The following is a 19,128-nucleotide window of genomic DNA, read 5'->3' on the forward strand; positions in this document are numbered from 1 at the left end:
AGTCATCCTACACAGGTCTCTGAATAACAGGTAATCTGAACACTTGTTTTGCTTTTTATGTATGATGTCCCCTTACACAGTAGTTATAATATATTCCTCAGAACTTTTAATTCTTAACTCCTCCAAAGGTACGAAGACAGAAACAGTTCCCAGCTCCACCTCACACATATCCAGTGAGTAAAAGCCCTGGAGAGACACTAACAAATCCTCTCAACTCAGCAGAAACTCATCTGATTTATAATCCAAATGTATTTCTCTTGAATAAGGTAAACAAGGGAAGAAACAGATTTACAACTAAGCATCCACCAGGCACTACATTTTGAAATACAAATCTTCAGGGGTCTAAAGATTTCATAGTGAGAAAGGGTCATATAATCATAGATGCACCAAATGGTAAATAGTAATTGCTACAGATTCGTATTTAGTCATGAAAATGAGTCTAATGAAAAACTGTATTAACTAAAAAGAACACCACAAATTATTAAAAACTACAGTTTTCTTTGTAAAAATGTACTACAAGGGAAGAGACTTCAGGCAACAACGCGCAGTGAACAAATTAGAAAAAGAAAGTAGGCCATCTTACAAAAATCATAGCTTAATCAGGTCATGAAAGCAATGCAAAGGAAATAGCAGAACACTGTAAATTGTCAAGTCAGATATTTTAATTTCAGTACAAGGCACACAGATCAAAGAAGGATTAGATTCCATCCTAGTATGAAAATGATGGCACATATATGAAGAAAGTAGGGCATTTACAGACACTCCCTCACTTTAGTGCTAAAATTTCAATTCTGCTTCATGATTTAAAGCTAGGTGCAAAAAGTATCTCTTGGCTGGTTACCAAAGTCTCCAAGTTAAATCACTATCTTCCTTATGAGGTTGTCACTCTGTAGTGAGGAACAAAAACATTTTTCTGGGATAAATTTCTTAATTCAAGGCGTCAACTAACACCTTTAAAACCTTTTTCCATATTTCTGCCACACTCACATTCAGAAAAACTATGTTTTGCTTTATGCAGAGTAAATAAACCCCTTTTTTCCATTTATTCTGGCACTGCAATGGTTAGAGATAAAGGGAAGAGAAAAGGAAAGGAAGAAAGCGGTGCCCGGGCATACCAACAAAATCTAGACAGATAGGCTACAGTTTGCTGAAAGCCAAAACTTAAGCTGTCCAGATTGGTGTTTAGCTCTGACACTGTCTGGATCATTCCCAGAGCTAGAGTAACAGACCTAAGGGTGAAGAAAAGTCTACTAGACTATGTATGTATGACTTGAAAATAAAAATTGGTTCTGAAGTTTTCCACTATTGCTAATAAGAAACTCAAACAGTTTAGCAGCGAGGTGAAAGAACCATCTGCAAGAAGGTTTTGACCTCCATAAAGTATTTTGAAAGTGAAAAATCTGAAAAATCAAACCAGCTTTATGAGTAAAGTCATCTTTTTCATGATAGTTGAAAAGTAGTTATAGATAAGCTACCACAATTTTAGGCATTGCTTCAGTCGTTGAAGAGCCCAAAGCACAATCTTCAGTCAGATGTTCTATTCGGATCACACCACTTGAACTCTTTTAAGCTTATGAGAACACAGAGCAAGCTGGTATACGCCAAATGATTCAGCCTAGGAAGATAATGCTCTGTCTTCTACAGCAGGGATGCTCTAAGTCATGATCTACACACTGAAGTTATCTGACAAACTAGAGAAAGTGCCGAGCAAGCCACCTAACTAGAACAGAATACAGCTAATAGGGTGTCATGGGTTTAACCAGGGGCTGGGTTTTACTAGTGAGAGGGCTATAGGGTGGCTTCTGTTAGAAGCTACTAGAAGCTTTCACCATCCTAGGAAAAGCCAAGGGTAGCCAGTTCCAGGAGGGATTTCCTGCTGCTGGCCAAGGCTGAGCCAATGAGATGCGCTTTTGTGATAACATATTTAAGAACAGAGGAAGAGAAGGTTGTGGTGCCGAAGAAATTCCAGACTGGGAGAACAAGCAGTCACCAAGCTCAGTGCAGCTGGAGGCGGGGGGGTGACAGAGTGAGGGGCCTCCCCCCTCCCCCAGAAGCAGGGCAAAGACTTAAAGCTGAAGCCCCTGCAGCCCATAAAGAACCACGGGAGTGCAGAAACCCTCCTGCAGCCTATGGAGGAGTCCATGCTGGAGCAGGAAGATACATGAAGGAGGCTGTGACCCCCTGTGGGAGGCCCAAATGGATCGAAGTCCTGTTGGAGACCTGTGGCCCATGGAGAGGGAAGCCCATGCTGGAGCAGTTTTCCCTGGGTAGGACTTGTGGCCCCCGTGGGAGACCCACAACGGTACAGCTCAACCCATGAAGGACTGCACCCCCTTGGGGAAGTCATCCATGGGGCGACAGATTGGAAAGAACTGTTGCCCAAGCGGTGGATGGACTCACGCTAGAGAGGTTCATCGAGGACTGTCTCCTGTGGGAGGGACCCCACGGAAGTAGAGGAAGGAGTCGAAGTTGCAGAGACACCCCCCCCCGTAGCCCATTGTGAAGACCATAGCAACGTAGGTGTCCCCCTGTAAACTATGGAGGACCTTCAGACTGCAAAGAGCCAACAGTAAAAAGCTGCTGCCTGAAGGATGGACTCAAACAATACAAACCCCCCTTTCCTCTTCCCCCTGCACCACTGGAGGGAAGGAGGGAAGACCTGAAAAGAACGATGGTGGAGAGAAGGGGAAGGTGTTTTAAGACACTGTTTTATTTCTCACTCTTTAGCTCTTATTCTGTCAGTAATAAATTTAAGTTTTATCCTCACTCTGAGTTTGTTTTGCCTGTTAACACTGCCTTCTTTCAATCCTCATCTCTCCTCATGAAATTCCTTTGCTGGTTTTTTCCTCTCTTCCTCTCTCCTCTGTCTAGCTGCACAGGGGAGGAGGGAGGGTAGTGGAGTGGTTTTAATAGGCCCCTGGCATCTGGCCAGGGTCAAACCATGACACAAGGAACCAGAGTCTGGTAAATCTCTCCCTATGAGACAGTTCCTTTGAGAAATTCTTCCTATGAGAAAGACTATATGAAAACACAGATATAAACTGCTACAATCCAAAAGTTTGAAAGCTTATTTTTGGATAGTTACAATAGCACTTGAAAATTATTATAACTAATTTTTCTTTATGTGGTTTCTAATATATTTTGCTTTGCCTTGCATAATTAAAATGCTTAATACTTGTGTGTTGACTTAGTGGTTACAGAAGACTAATGCAAACAGAAAAAGACAGAACCAGACATTTCTAGTTTGGCTTGAGATGAGCCAAGTCTGACTGAGTTCTCTTTATCTCCATGTATCTAGCTGCCAAGAGATGAAGTCGGTGCAGATCACATCATCATTTCTCTAAATTCAGCTTTGAATGATACAGTTAATTATATAATTAATTTTTCTTTCAGAAAAAGACTATGAACGTAAAAGCTTTCAGAGCTACCAGGCTTTTTAAAAAATGAATCCTGAAGAAAGTTCAACATACAAACATGAATGTCGAGGGACACTTGTTTTACTTTGTTATGTCAACCATTCTCTTAGACACTGTAATCAACATGTATGCAGCCATGAAGAAGATATTTTCAAATATTTTCTTTCTTCCACCTAACTTTTGTAAGTACGTGCTAGAAGACTTGCATAGGACAGTGCCTGTGAGTAAAATTCATAAATGTTTGAACTTAAAATAGCCCTCAGGAAAGACAAAATAATCTGAACATTGAAAAACCTCCTTACTCTGTAAAACTGCCTGCAAAATAATGGATACTAGTGTGCTTTGCACCCTCAGCTCACCCAGTTGCTTAATTCTCTTACCTTCTGAAATAAAAATACAATACATTTCCTATGCTTTAAGTCAAAGGAATGACATTTACTACCTTAGGGTCTGTTCCAGCAAGGAATCTCTCAATTTCATCTTCATTTACACCACTTATTATTGTGCCTCTGCTCATAACACTAACTGCACAAACATTCAGCTGCACTCCCCTTCAACACAAAATAGACAGAATTCTTTGAATCCTCCATGGAGTGGATCAGCTTTGCCATATTTGAAGATTGATCCCTTCCTTCTCTTTGATCCGCATAGCGCTTCTCACACCAGCGAGTGCAAGTTGTGCATGACTGCTCGTAGATGCATTTAGAAAACACCTGAGATTGGACACGTGAATATATTTGTTCTTTAAAACTGGTGGCTTTTGCTGATGATTGCTTACCTCATTATCTGACTCCACAAGCACTTGATCATATTCACTAAGAGCTACAAGGAACATGATAGATGTGACGTTTTCAAAGCAATGTATCCATTTTCTTCTTTCTGATCGCTGACCTCCTACATCCACCATTCTGTAAAATTAACATCCACATCAACTCCATGAATACCTTAACAGATAAACACACAATCACACACATAATGACAAAATTCAAGAATTTAGTTAAGACCACAGTTTGGTTTGGTTTTCTTAATGATTTTTCCCATTGATATTAAATAGAATCTCTTGTAAGTAGACAGGTTATCATATTTGCTTTAAGTCTGATTTGTTTTCTGTATTTAAATTATTGTTGGACTCAAACCCCTGAGAATTATGAGATATAAAGGTCTCATGAGCTACGACTCGGCAAATTATGCCCTGTGTATTCAGCAGAAACAGATGTGAACAGAACAGACTTGGTGGACTGCCTTTTTCTGCCCAAATTACCAGAATCAAAATTCTCAATTTGTTAAAGCTGCCCCCTTTTAAGCAAATAGAATACAATATGTATCTACTAAAATTTTCGATAGGCAAAATTAAAACTCATGTTTGCTGCAGTATATTCCCATATATTCATCTCATGTCTCAGTGTAAGCACAGGTGTCTAATTTGCAATTATTTTTTAAACAACTGTACTTGCACTAAGGTAGGGTGATTTCTCTCTAAAGGAGAGCAATTTCTCTCTAAAAGTCAACTACACATGTGCTAACTTTTTATTCCATAATTTACATGAATGACAAAGACACATGATTTTATTTTCAGATTACTCATACTTTGATGCATATTATTGAAAAGATGAATTACAGATAGACCTAATTGTCTTTGATCCTTCTGAGATGTTTAATGTCAGTTCCTTATTAAATGTGGGCAATTACATGAAAATAAATTGATGTAATTCAAATTTTAAAAATACAGAATTATTGCTTTTTATGCACTTTCAACCAATATCCTATACTTGCCATTACTAACACAAAAGGAAACAAAAGAAACAAAGCAAGTACATGTTAAAACTTTTTTTTCTACCTGAAAATGACGCTTTGTAAGTCGAACGGATATTCAATGATCCCTGTTGTTGGGACTCGAACTCTGAGCACATCCTGTTGAGTTGGCAGATAGGTGGAATCTGCTATGCGGTCCAAGTCATTAAGATAGCTATAGACAGGGAGAAACAACAGGAATGCTAGACAGTGACACCATCATCCCACTGAGGAAAAGAGAAAGGAAAATTTGGGAACGGAAATGGGCTGTGGAGTAGAAAGAAGTACAACAGAAAAAAAAGAACATTATCGGAAGAAAAGAGGGGACAAACCATAAAAAATGTACTCCATCCCCACTTACATAGCTTCAACAGTAGGGTAGCATAACTATTATGGGGTTTTTTTATGCAACTTTTCTTGGTTTTCACATTAAATTCACCAAAGTTTTCAATCACATAATTCTAGGAAATTTAGAGACATAGCATTATACAACATGTGAGAAATATAAAATTGCATGGTCTTACTAGAATATGTAACGTATGTTTCTTGATATTCATGCTACAGTGTCTACACATACACCTAGATAAACAAACATGAACCTTCCAAAGAAAAATTAACTGCTACAGACTAGATCATTACCAGTTATAAAATAACAGGAGAATAAGTGGCACTGTTTTGAGACTAAATTAAAAAAGGAAAAACCCACCCACTGTCAAATTAAAAAAATTCTCCAGATCCTGTTATCAGAAGGCAGCACCAGCATTTAGCGGGATCTCTGCACCCGAAGTCCTGCATTCACACTGAAACCTCTGATTAAGTTAATAGGCCTGCAGTACATAAAATACACTACAGCTGGCCAGCAAATAACCCAAAATTGCTATAAAATTAATTGTAAAGGTTCAGTAACTACAACACAAAACTCTTATGCTTATTTGTTAATGCTGAGTTTCAACCATAAAGCACCAGTGTACTGAAGTTTTAATTAACTGTCATTAAAGACATCCTGCAAAAAAGAAGTGTAACGATGTGTGTGTGATAGCCTTTTTGGGTCCAGGAGCTGGACATCTCATGAAGTCAGTGCACCAGGCACCTTATGCTCTCCCCATGACAGACATCTGAAATAAAGACTGCCGCAGGAAATTAAGTTCTTTGGCATTTGGCTAGTTCACATCAGAAGAATGACCTAGAGTTAGCTGTTGAGAAGATAAATTAATATAGGAATGCCCTCATTCATTCTAGGGGATGAGAGCAATGGTCTTTTAATTTATTAAATGATTATGAAGTGTCACGAAGCTCTGAATACGTTCTTCTTCTCATAGTAATTTGTGAAGGTGCTTTTTTTAAATAAACCTAGAAAAGAAATAATCAGTCTTATTCCTGATGTTATGAACTACTTCTTAATGAAATAGTGAGAGGACGCTATCCTGAACAATGACAAAAATAAAACAGTTTGATTTCTACCTTACAGTAAAAATACAGATGAATTACTTTGTTAGCTCTGGAAAGGAGCCAAATTATTACTGGTTCAGTTACCAAATTTTATTCTCTCACTATGATTTCATTAATGAAATATCAATCCGATAGTAAGCACTGAATGTGAGAAAGATGTATTAAACACTGTACCTCGGTAAATCAGAAGCTACGACTCTGAAAATATTTTCTGAGAACTGACTAGTTTCTGGCAATAAGAAAAAAGTTTGAGAGTCTGAGCCCATGATCTGTCCTCAGCTCTTTTTACACAAAAAGCAGCATGAACAAGCCCATCATCAGTTTGTTGGTGGAAAAGAAAAAAAAAGTGAAAAGTGTAAGCTAATGAGATCCACAACCACCACAGTAAGAAAGTGATGGAGACCCCGAACTAGCTTCTTATTCCTTCCTATCCCCAAAAGCATTAGTTTTGCTTAGTGACTAAATTTTGGAAGGATATAAAGAAGCATTGCTACAGTGGTATTCAGAAAAGCAGGAGAATTTTAACTGAATAAACTGGCAGGTGGTGGCCTATTTTCACAACTGTCTCGTTGCATTCCTTTGGCAAGCTTCAGCTGTGGTCTCAAAGTTGAGCCTGGTTACTACACCTCTGCACAGTGGACGTGTTACAAAGGTATCTGGTAACGCACATCTGGGTGATTTTAGAAAGGTGATAAAGCAAAGGGATACTATTAAATTGTTAAATATCATCTGTGTTTCTAGAAACCATTAAACAAGCAAATGAGGCATTTTGTTTTGTTTTGTCCTAACACAAATCACTGACATCATTAAGTTTCAGAAGCATTACTTTATCCTTAAAAATACTTACCTTTTCCTTGTCCCCATTCAATTATGCTTTAGTTCTGCTCACTCAACAAATAAACTCAGGTGACAACCTTTTCATTCATTTCAGTCAAAGCACCTTACAAAGCCTATACAATCCACAGAGGAGTCCTTATGCATCCTTGTGGAATCCTATTTTTTTTCCTGAATTTCTTCACTTAACAAATCAAAGGATGTTGGGCTCTCTAAGAACTGTCCTGAATTATACATTCAAATCCAGAATCAAGGAAGCAGCGTCAAAACGAGTAAGAATATCTCATAGAAAAAAAAAATTAGAAGCATGCACTAAATCCTTTAAAAATAAAATCTTTGTGGCAATTAGAATCTATGGCCCAACAAAAGCAATTTGAAAATCATCCTGCATGTTTTTGTTCTCTAATAATGATATTTAGCCCCTACTACTTTTCCTTCTAACTTAAAACTTAATAAACAACATAAAATTTGTTAATAAACATATTATTGTATCAATTTATTTAAATGAAAATATCCCAAATTACTTCCGAATTACACAAATTATTTCTAAGTTACTTCACATATTACTTCTAAATCTTTTATTATTGCTATTTTAATGTGTGAACATACAGCAAATAGTCAATGAAATTCTTTCTAAGTAGAAAAAATTATTTAAGTTTTGTTTTGTGGCTTTTCTGTGTTTTTTTTGGTTTTTTTTTTTGTTTTTGTTTTTTTTTAAGTTTATTTTAACAGAGATACTTCTGCTGAAAAATGACTTGTGCTGGAATTCAGTTTTTAATGAAGTTTTGCATTATTGTTCTGAAGCAAAGGGGTAGGTATTTTCTGCTACTGACAGTTCTGCAGACAATTACACTTCCTGTCACCCTATGAGGATATATAACTTCACGTTCTGCTATAAACTTCAAAGGGATTAAACATGTTTCTGAAAATCAGACTGAAAGCTTTGCCTGCAGCAACAACACAGAGCTCCCTTCAAGACATTCTAAAATCACTAAGAATGTCAAGTCCCTCTTAAAAATTATGTAATTTCTAAAATAAAGTAACTAATTCTAAAAAATCTGTTATCTTTGGGTAGGAATATCTATCATAGGGATTGACATCAGAGTCTTTCCATTTTACCCACTGTTTTATGTTATGAAGATTTTTGATATATTGCAGAAGTTAATTTCTCTATTCAGCCAGGTGCAATCTTCCTAAAAGATCAGTGGGAGCAACTCAACACACCTAAGTTCAACACATTATCACAACTTCTGTATTAACTGCAAAATGCTATACTTCTAAATCCATACTACTACACAGCCAAAACCCAAGACATTTTCTCTTCACAAAGCACAAAAATAAATTTTTGCATTGCATTAAAAGGGGTGGGGTGACAGTCTGATTATTCTGAACAACTGGTTTGTTGGGCTGACTTCACTATTTCAAAATGCTGAGAGGGAATATGTAAGTGATTACAGGTGACTACATGAAAAGACGACTGGAATACTATTAATATTTAAAGACATATTACCACCACACACATTTTTCACATATTCTAACTGTTCCTGTAGCACTGAAAATTTATTATTTGGCTTATCATGGTTTAAAAGTTGCTGTCACAAGAAAGACTTATATTTTTAAACCTTCCTCATGCCAGAAGAGCTGGATATCTAACTTCTCCCCCCCACGTGAAAGCTGAGGCTTAAAGAAGTTCTCTGATCACCAGGGGAATGCAGCACTGTATGCATAGCCTTTAAGTACCCTACAACTTATTAAACTAACTATTTATTTTTATATTACTTTATCAAGCAGCAACTTAAAATATCAAAAGTGCTAGCTGATGCCAACTCTTTTCTTCCTTCAACTGTGTTGGCTCCAGCCCCATCTTAGTTGCACCTCTACCCATCCCCAGCTGCCAGCTCTTTCACTTGTACAACAGCTTGATAACACATTTATCTCAAAATTATTTGGAATACTGAAATTGTTCAAATTAATGTAGTTTATTTGATGGATATGGCCTGGGATGTGGGACATCCATAAACTCCAGCAGGAAAGCAAGGTGAAGTTACTTCCTCCATTGTCTTACAAGGAACCAGAAGAATACTTACGAAGCCAAAGCTATGTGAAATGTGTCAGGTTTCTGAATGCAGATGGGTGAGCAGTTAAAGAAAATGAAGATTCTGACTGACTCTTTTGTATATCTACTTATTAATAAGCTGATTCACTGTGGCTTTAAAGCACTTACTTAATGCAGCTCCTAAAGTACTGACAACTATACTGCTCACCTGGGCAAACAAATCCTATGCACACACAAAAAAAATTAAGCACACAAGAGATATTTGCAGCTTATTTTAGGGTAAGTGCCTAACTCAAAATGAATGAACAAATACTGCAATCAGCCTCTGCCATGCAACTAACTCTTCAGTGCATACTAGAAATTGCTACACGCTCTTGCAAACAAACCACAAGACTTGACATATCCACAAACTTCCACAAAGAGAGAGTTGCCAACAATTGCCCAAAACCAGATTATCTCAGTTTATTAGATTCAAAATTTAAAGCCATAATAACAATATGTGTATTGCAAATACGCTGTCAGCCATCCTGAGGGCTAGTCGGTAACCACCAGCATTACCATGGGGAATTCAGTTGAACTGATAGTAGCAACTATGCAAGACATTTAGTTCTCAGCTACATGGTACTCCGAGCTTATTTTTACCACCTACTAAGAAATCTTCCTTTGATGAATCACACTGTAGCTATATTGCCTCTCACCCAAACAGTACCTACTCAGCTAAGCATTATACAAAGGAAAGAAAATAGGAAAATATGTGGTTCTTCTGAGTAAATTTATAATACAGACTAAGTTTCAAAAGTTAATTATACCTGAAATTAGTTTTTGTAAAAATGAATTTTAGTGGCTGCTGAGGTAATTTTCCAGGGGGTTGCTATAGTGACAGGCAGAAGGTGCATTACCAAGGTGATGAGTATATAATGAGCTGCTGGCTGTGGCCCTCCTTTGACGTCAGGAGAAACCGCCAGCGTCTAGCAGCATGCTTGTGATCTGCACACTGACCAGAAGCAGAGGAAGCCTTTTGTTTCCCAGTCAGCACTAAGAAAGAATTAATTTTTTATTATTTTTAATGCACTCTGCATCACCTATGACAAGATCCAAGCTTGCAGCCAGTTTCAGGGAAGCTGCTAGTCTATCGAGGTGCTAATGATGCCCTTGAAAGAGAGCAGGTTTCAAAGGTACTGTTTCTCCACATTTCAAAATAAATAGCAGGAGCAGGATCATGGGAGTAGACTGACTGGCTCTGTATGTTTCTACATGTCTTTCTCATATAGAAATCAAGCAAGGAAGTGAGACTCCTAACCTTAATAAACAGACTAGAGTTGTTTTAACCAATAAAGCTCTTTAAGAAGTTAAATATGACGCCCATCATCATGAACATGTAGCTCAATATTCAGACTTAACTAATTTCCTAGGGCTACATCACCTAATGAAGACAGATCATCAAAACTTGAATTTACTTTCAGAGATTGAGGTCTTGGAATGCCTTCAACATGGGACAGGCATTTCAAAACACTCTCCTCCAGTCACAAGGTACTACTTACCAGCATCTTTGAACTCAGATTTTTGCAAGTAATCAGGTTATAAAGTAGCATTTTTTCAGGAATAATTCCATAAGATGAATTTCTGTAACTTTAAATTATGTTTAGTGTACAGCCGAAATAATCAGGTGCAGGCAGTAAGGCATGGGAAGACGAAAGTAGAAAAGCTACACCCTTCATCCATCTGTAACTCTTGTTTCCCTTTCTGAGGTTAAAAATGAGACTAGTCTACTTACCATTACTACCTAATAAGTCTTACTAAACTCAGCAGGCAAAACTGATGTAGAAAGATGCTGAGTTAATATTCACTAGCATACTAACAAACCCTGTGCTTAGAAGAAGTCTGCCTGGAAGACCCTGCGAGCACAGGCTAAGTCTCTGGGGAGCAGAGTGCCTCTGAAACACACTGTTGAGGAGGAGGGATCTGCCTGGCACCACACCAGAAACACTTAATTAGAAATCACTAAATAAAACCAAACATGTTGAGATACAGGTAATTATTGTCACTGATAAGGTCAGTATAAAACCAGTAAAGATTATTAGTTATCACCCAGCCAGCCAACAATGTGACTGCTTCTTAGACTACATGGGAAGAATGAGAGTATGAGAAAGAGAGAAAGGACAAACCTCAAGAAATTCTACAAATTCTGTTGTTTGACCTAAAGTTTGATGGGTGATTTCACTGTAACCAGAGCTATAAAAGCAAGCCTTACCAGCAACATTTCATATGCAAATTCTTTCACTGCATTCAACCACAAGTAAGACAGATTTTGGTATGATAGTAACCATAAACATTTACATATTTTCAACCCTAAAGCTCTGAGGTTTAATTAAAAAAAAAAAGAAAAAAAGAAGTATTTTCTGCAAAATTAGAGTAGTTCATGGTTATTACCCTCTACAAAATGTGTTGTTTCATACACATACAGCAGCAGTGCAAGTGAAAATAAAAACCTAACCAAAGCCCATTATAAAGGATAATTAGGCAAGATATTCAGTAATATTTGATACATCTCGGTCCTTTGGAGCCTGGCTATTCTGGAATCAGGTGGGGGCTACACTCCATACTATTGCTGGGTTTTGGTGTGGTTTTGTGGGGGCGTGGGTAGAGGGTTGGAATTTTTGTTCTGCAAAACTCTGAACTGGTTGATGAGACTACCCCTAAAAAAAACAGCACTAGTTTTGACCATGTGCAGAAAAGCAAGTTTTGAAAAACATTTCTTCTGCATTTTTAAAAATGCATACAACTTGCTTGTCTTTCAACTGCACATATACAAAACGCTACAGTTGCTGCAGCAGGAATTTTCCTGCCTCACAATGCTGCCAGAATAACTGACAAAAGTGTCCTCTTTTTACCAGTCAGGAGCACAAGAAAAGGAATCAATTTTCAGTGTACAAACCTAAATGTAAACAAGTACCGGCTGTGTTCTCAGAATTTTTGTAGAGGTTTGCGCTTCTGAGTTGTAAGGGGGGTACTTCTGAATTAGATGATCAATGGAGCATAGAGGCGTGAGAAAGAAATCATATTAGGATGTGAAACCAGCTAGAGTATGGTACAATGTAACTTCATGGCACAAGCGAATTGTAAGGTCCATTGTGCTTTTTAGCAAGTAGCCTGATATCCCCTATTATCAGAGCTGAGTTCTTCCTTGGTTTTGCTACATATTGCAAGATAGATACATCTACCCTTGAAACACAATGGTAGAGGTCATACATAGGGGTGAGAAAGATGATGATGGGAGGAAGATTATGTGGGCAGGGGTCGCTCGCCCCTTGCCCCACAAGTAGGGCATGCGCAGACTGTTGCCATTAGGTAATGGTTAGGTAGTGTTTGGCTGCCATGCAGGTATCACCTTATACTGTGTACTGGCCCTATGTAGTGTAATGTGGAACTGATAAAAATGGGGTGCCAGTACTGCTGAGCTGAGCAATACTCATCCTACCACCGAGACTGTGTTGTTCCGCGGGGACGCCCGCTAAGCATGGGTACCAACCAGCTGCTGCAGATCCTGACAGCCCTGGCCTGTCTGTGTGGGTAAGCACAGTTTATTGATAGGAAGCAACTGAGAAAGCAATTTTTTTTTTAATATCCTTTTAGTGTCCTTTTAATTCCCCTTTTATTATTGACATAAATAGGTTGTTCACAGTATTTCCCTTTAATTTCCCTTTTTACTAACCAATATCATGTTAATAGTTATCCGTAATATTGTGTTACAATCCTTTTTTGGTATCCCTTTAACCCCCTTTTCACTAGTTAATACTGTATTAAATGCTGTTCTTAGTATTTGTTTTAATGCCACCCAATAAGGAAGTTATTTTGTATCCTTTTTTTAGTTTTCTGATTCTCTTTGCTAAGTTTATTATTATTATTATTATTCTCACTGTAATAAAAGATATTTTGTGTGTTTGAATATATCTGGCACTTGTCTTTTTTTTGGACATGTATCCAAATGAACTGTTACATGAGTCTCTACACCACTGGTGAAAAATGGAGGCACATTACCAGTTTCCAGAACCATAAAGTAAACACAGTAAACCTAAGATCTTTGCAGTGAGGTAGGAAGACTTCTGCACAGGGTTCTCTTTATCCTTATTCTACCCAGATCCTATTTAGCTGCCTTACTCAACTTCCTGCATGGCTAAAAGCCAACCTCAGCAAAGGCTAAAAAAGGCAAGCCATCAATTAAAAAAATGCCTGTGCAAACTTTCCTTTTTAGGAAATGTGGTGTAAAAATTATACAGCATTAAAAACATGTTTGGTACTGCATGAGAAAAGGATCCTGAAAGAAATGCATACCCTATACAGCTTTATATAACCCCACTTCCCTTTCTGAATTTCCTGAGTTCTGCTGCATAATCTGCAGTTTTTCTATAGGTAGCAGTGCTTTGGTATGCAGTAGATTTCATGTCCCATCTTTCTTCAGACCTTCCTTTTATGTTTAAGGACTATATCTAAGGCATAAGATAGGATAAGCATGGTTCTGCTGCTAGTACTTGATCTTTGAATTTCAGACTTTCATTTTTATTGGCTGTTTCTATCTTACTTTACATAAATAAGGCTGTAAACTGTAAATTTCACGGCTGGGTTTCACGAACGAAGATTTGGGAAGGCTCTATCCACATTTGTTACAAGCACGCTGGTGACTTATGAGGCCAATACGAGACAGACGTATCTGATTGCAAAAGGCACAGCAGAAAGACTCCTTAGGTGGTATATTCTGCAAGGTACGATTCTTTCTGCGTTGTCTTTTCTCCTCAAGAGTGATCCTGTGTGTGTTCTCAAAGGAAGCAGCAGCGTTATAGATGGTGTGTCTCCAGGCCTCCCGACTGGAGGCCAGAGTAGACCAGTTATGTTGATCAATATGGCCAAGGCTGAGATGTTGTTTCAGGGAGTCCTTGTATCTTTTCTTCGGGGCTCCTCTCTTGTGGCAGCCGGTGGCAAGTTCATCATAGAGCAGGATCTTAGGGAGGTGGTGGTCCTTCATCCTGAAGATGTGCCCTGCCCAGCGCAGCTGTGTTCTCATCAACATGGCCTCATCAACATGCTGCTTGCTCTAGAACAGGTGTATTGGTCACATAATCTGACCAGTGGATGTTAAGGATTTTACGGAGGCAGCGTTGATGGAAGCGTTCTAGGAGACGCAGGTGGTGGCAGTAGACGGACCCATGATTCGGAAGCATACAAGAGAGTAGACAGCACTATGGCTCTGTAAACACTGATCTTGGTACTGTTTCTATCTTACTTTACATAAGTAAGGCTGTAAACTGTAAATATATAAAGCAGAATCTACCACTCTGCAACAGACATTGCCACCAAGTATAGCTTTAGGACCTTCAGGTACAATTTTACAGATGAAGGTAAGAAAGAATTAATGAACAGTATTAAAATGTTTATTAAAAAACAATGTGCTTATGCATCTTATCTGAGTATATGCATCTTATATGAGTATATGGTTTTCTCATCAAAAACTAGTGAATGCTACACAGATAGCCCATAGACAGTTGTTCAAAATCTGCTCTATCAGTGTCAGTTGCATAGCAGGTCCCAATTTAGGACAGTATTAGTCCTTCTGAAAGGCTCATACAGACACATTATACTCTTAAAAATTCCCTACAGCTTTAGGAAATAAAAAAAAGAATGACTGCTAAAGGTAATACCAGGAAATGGAGTAAATTGCCTTACTAAGAACTTAGATTCATACACTGATCTTTCCTCTTGTGTACCCTAAATGCTACATGCAGTAACTGCACTGAAATACACCTGTGTCAGAAGTGGAACGCAGAAGCAAAATGTTACTTTCAGCAGACAGATATGAATGTTCAGCTGAACTTACGAAAATACTTAAAACTCAAATGGAATACTGCCATAGAAAAATTACTAGATGACCAAAGCCCTGCAACTGCAATGGTTTCACACAAGGTGAAACTGCTTTACAGAGCAGACATCATTAGGTTTCATCTCTTTTTCCCTGTTAACAGTCATTGATATGCTGAAGATACCCTCAGAATTCACACCCTTGAGCTGTTATTACATGATGAAATACTGGAATCTGCACTTCTGTATTAATTGTCCAACTAACTCAACTCAAAGGTATACACACAGCTGTGTAACTGCAGGAACTGAGTTGTTAAAGGTGATAGCAAATGCAAAAACAAAAGCCCAAGAGAATGCCATGGCATGTATGAGTAATAAAGAAGTGCATCACAGAGTGGCCTATGAGATACTTACTGAAACAGCTAACACAGTGGGGTAGGAACTTGTGGGAAAATTACATTTAATTATCTGAAATGTTAGAAAACGTAGCCATGGAAGGGAGGCTAAACAGATATTCTCAGTGCTTATGTAGCAACTAGAAAGTCCTTGATTCGAGATTCACAATAGCCATACACTTCCATTTCATGGGACCAGAGAAAAATGAAGTTGAAATCTGAGCCAAGCAAGGCTCTGGGACACTTTCAAGTTCTAAATATTTCCTACATTTTGTTCATGAAGGGTAAGCCCTTAGTGTCACCTTGGGGAAAAATGGTGACAAATCTTTACAAATTCCAATTGCAACCCCAATTCTGTTTCTTTTAATGTCAACACAGAAGACTCTTGTCTCTCCTTTCTTTAGGCTTTGGAAAGCCATGATACAATCAGACTGTTGATTAGTAACCTCTTCACATCTGAGTTAAGGTCTTGACACCCTGTACAGCACATACTGAATGTTCTCATCTCACACAGCTACTGCTTAAGGCAATCCACAGTGTGTTATTATTTTACATCAGTCTCACACTGTGAACAACATCTTAAAGGGAAGGGGTTTAGTGGCAGTTAAGTGGCTAAGTCATCCTGTAATGTACATGGGAAGCAAATAAACTCTATGTACCTGAAGTCCTTCTTCACCAAAATAAAGTCTAAAAGTTGATTTTAAGACAACAGGATTGTCCAAGGTGTGGAGCATCCAATGGCCGGGGAAGAGAATGGAATGTATTTTTGAGCCTATAAGAAGTTCAAATCAACTCCCATGATGCAGGAAATTTTCTTTCTTAGACACTATCACCACCTCTTGTGGTAAACTACATATCAGATCCTCCTTCCTGGTACTACCAGGAGGTATAAAAAGATCACAAGTGTAGCTAACAATGACAAAACAAGTCCACAGACGGCAGGAAGTGAAAGTACTATGATATACAGGACATATTAGAAACCCAGAATAGAACTTGGAAACAATAAAATAACAGAACGCACAGAGGAAGGCAACGTGTAATAACAGAATCATTTAGGTTGGAAAAGACCTCAAAGATCACTGAGTCCAACCCTTGATCGATCGCAACATTGTAAGCTAGATATAGCATTAAGGGCCACGTCCAATCCTTTCTTGATCACCTCCAGGGATGGTGACTCCATCACCTCCCTGGGCAGTCTGTTTCAATGCTTAACCACCTTTCTGCTGAAGAAATTCTTCTTGATGTCCAAACTGAGCATCCCCCGGTGGAGCTTGAGACTACGTCCTCTTGTTCTGTTGCTCGCTGTCTGTGAGAACAGGCTGACTACCATCTTGCTGCAACTTCCTTTCAGGTAGCTGTAGAGAACAATAAAGTCTCCCTCGAGCCTCCTTTACTCCAGGGTATACAACTCCAGCTCCCTCAGCCATTTCTCATAGGACTTATTCTCTAATTCCTTCACCAGTTTCACTGTCCTTCTCTGGACACACTCCAGCACCTACTGTCTTGTCCTGTATTGGAGGACCCAAAACTGAGCACAGGATTTGAGGTGTGGTCTCACCAGTGCCGAGTACAGATGGACAATCCCTTCCCTAGTCCTGCTGGCTCCACATTTGCTGATACAATGTCATCGGCCTTCTTGGCCACCTGGGCACACTGCTGGCTCATGTTCAGCTGCTCTCTACCAGCACGCCCAGATCCTTTTCCACCAGTCAGCTTTCTAGCCACTTTGCCCCCAGCCTGTAGTGTTGCCTGGGGTTGTTGTAACTCAAGAGCAGGAACCAGCACTTAACCTTGTTGAACACTGATGGGAGAAAAAAGCAATATAGCCAGCAGATCAAAAATACTACTACTACTATTACTACTACTATAAAAACACAGGGGAAAACTACTGAGAAGATGAGAGGCTTGTGCATGTGACGAAGGAAGAACACGTCTGACACTAACACATACGCTTACTAGACATACAGACACATATGCTTACAAGAGATCTGGTGGACAACAAACTGTTTTGGTTTATACATCAAATCAGAAGGAAATGAGCTTATTTCTGTCTTACTGCTTTTGTGAATCCCAGGAGTAACTTCTAAGCAATTTGTTTCTTTGCTTTGTGACAGGGATTTAATCCTAGCAAATTTGTTTGGGTGTTCTACTGGTAAACATACACGGAGTATTTTTGAAACTGTTTGTTTCTGCTAATTGTTTTTAATGGACTTACATACCTGAAAAAACTCTACTTGCAAGCATAAATACACAAGAGGCTTTTCTAAAGACTCATACGCATTGATTCACAACACTAAAAGATTTTGCAGAAATCCATAGTATGAACTATAATAAATTCACCAAACCTGCAAAAACTCATGGTAAATTGCTAAACATACTGAGCTTGAAAAATAACCAATCAACTAGTACATGTATCTTTTGCAAAACAAGGTACTAGGAATTTGCTTTTATAGCTACTTAATAATTATTCCCTACTATTTTTATGCTACTTAAAAGATCCACTATGGTAACAATTTAATTAGAAGTAGGTCAAAACTATGGTATTCAGCACAATCCGATCTGAGTTAGCATCAGATCATTATTTCCTACTTTGGAAAGTAAGTAATTCTATTTTTAACCTCTAAGGTAAGCACACAAAATACATACATTTACTTCAACTTTAAAACAAGTATCACCAGTTGTGGAAACAAAGTTAGGACCTACAAACACAAGAAATTCAAAATATAAGACAAGCTCTGCTTCAGCTTCTACTTAACTTGCTGTTTGTTTCAGTACAGAAACAATGTGAAAATATATTATCAGCAACTTTTCCCTAAAATTTTTTTCCCCCAGTTATGCATCCTGAAGTTCTTCACTTTATGTAACATTCTACTTGTTTTCTTACCACATAAAACCAAAACACAGCATGGTATTGTGGTGGTTTTGAGCTGGCTCTCTGCCAAGTCTCCTAACCCCACCACAAGAGCTCCCCCCCAAAAAAAACCAAGAGAAAAGAAAAAAAAACCCAAGAGAACCAAAAAAAGAGAGAGAGAGCTAGAGCAATATATAAAAAAATATTTACACTTATATTACATTTATATAGAATTACAAAAACTATATACACATTAAAAAACCCCCAAAATCCAACACCCAAAAACAGAAAAGGGAAGGGAAAAGGGATAAAACAAAAAAAAAACAAAACCAAACCAGGTATACACATTCAATAAAGAACTAGCCAAATAAAACCGTAATATTTTCCTCGAGATAGCACAATTGTACCAAACGCCGCCACCATGCTATCGGACTCGGGATCAGCAGAAAACAACAGGCCTTGTAGGCCGAGCCAAGCCCCAGCTCC

The 19,128-nt window shown here is 38.3% G+C and overlaps 1 protein-coding gene across 2 annotated transcripts in view; it reads right to left on the reverse strand.

The window, feature by feature from the left end:
• Nucleotides 1-19,128, reverse strand: part of LOC116781248 (guanine nucleotide-binding protein G(q) subunit alpha-like) — a 130,618-nt gene that overhangs the window by 21,916 nt on the left and 89,574 nt on the right. For both annotated transcript variants that reach the window (XM_032676953.1, XM_032676954.1), the window contains exons 4-5: nt 5,254-5,382; nt 4,195-4,324 (exon numbers count right to left, since the gene is read on the reverse strand). In XM_032676953.1, the coding sequence (XP_032532844.1) occupies nt 4,195-4,324; nt 5,254-5,382 (259 nt within the window). The remainder of the gene's footprint in view (nt 1-4,194; nt 4,325-5,253; nt 5,383-19,128) is intronic.

This window comes from Chiroxiphia lanceolata, chromosome Z, assembly GCF_009829145.1.
Source record: "Chiroxiphia lanceolata isolate bChiLan1 chromosome Z, bChiLan1.pri, whole genome shotgun sequence".
Lineage (NCBI taxonomy): Eukaryota > Metazoa > Chordata > Aves > Passeriformes > Pipridae > Chiroxiphia > Chiroxiphia lanceolata.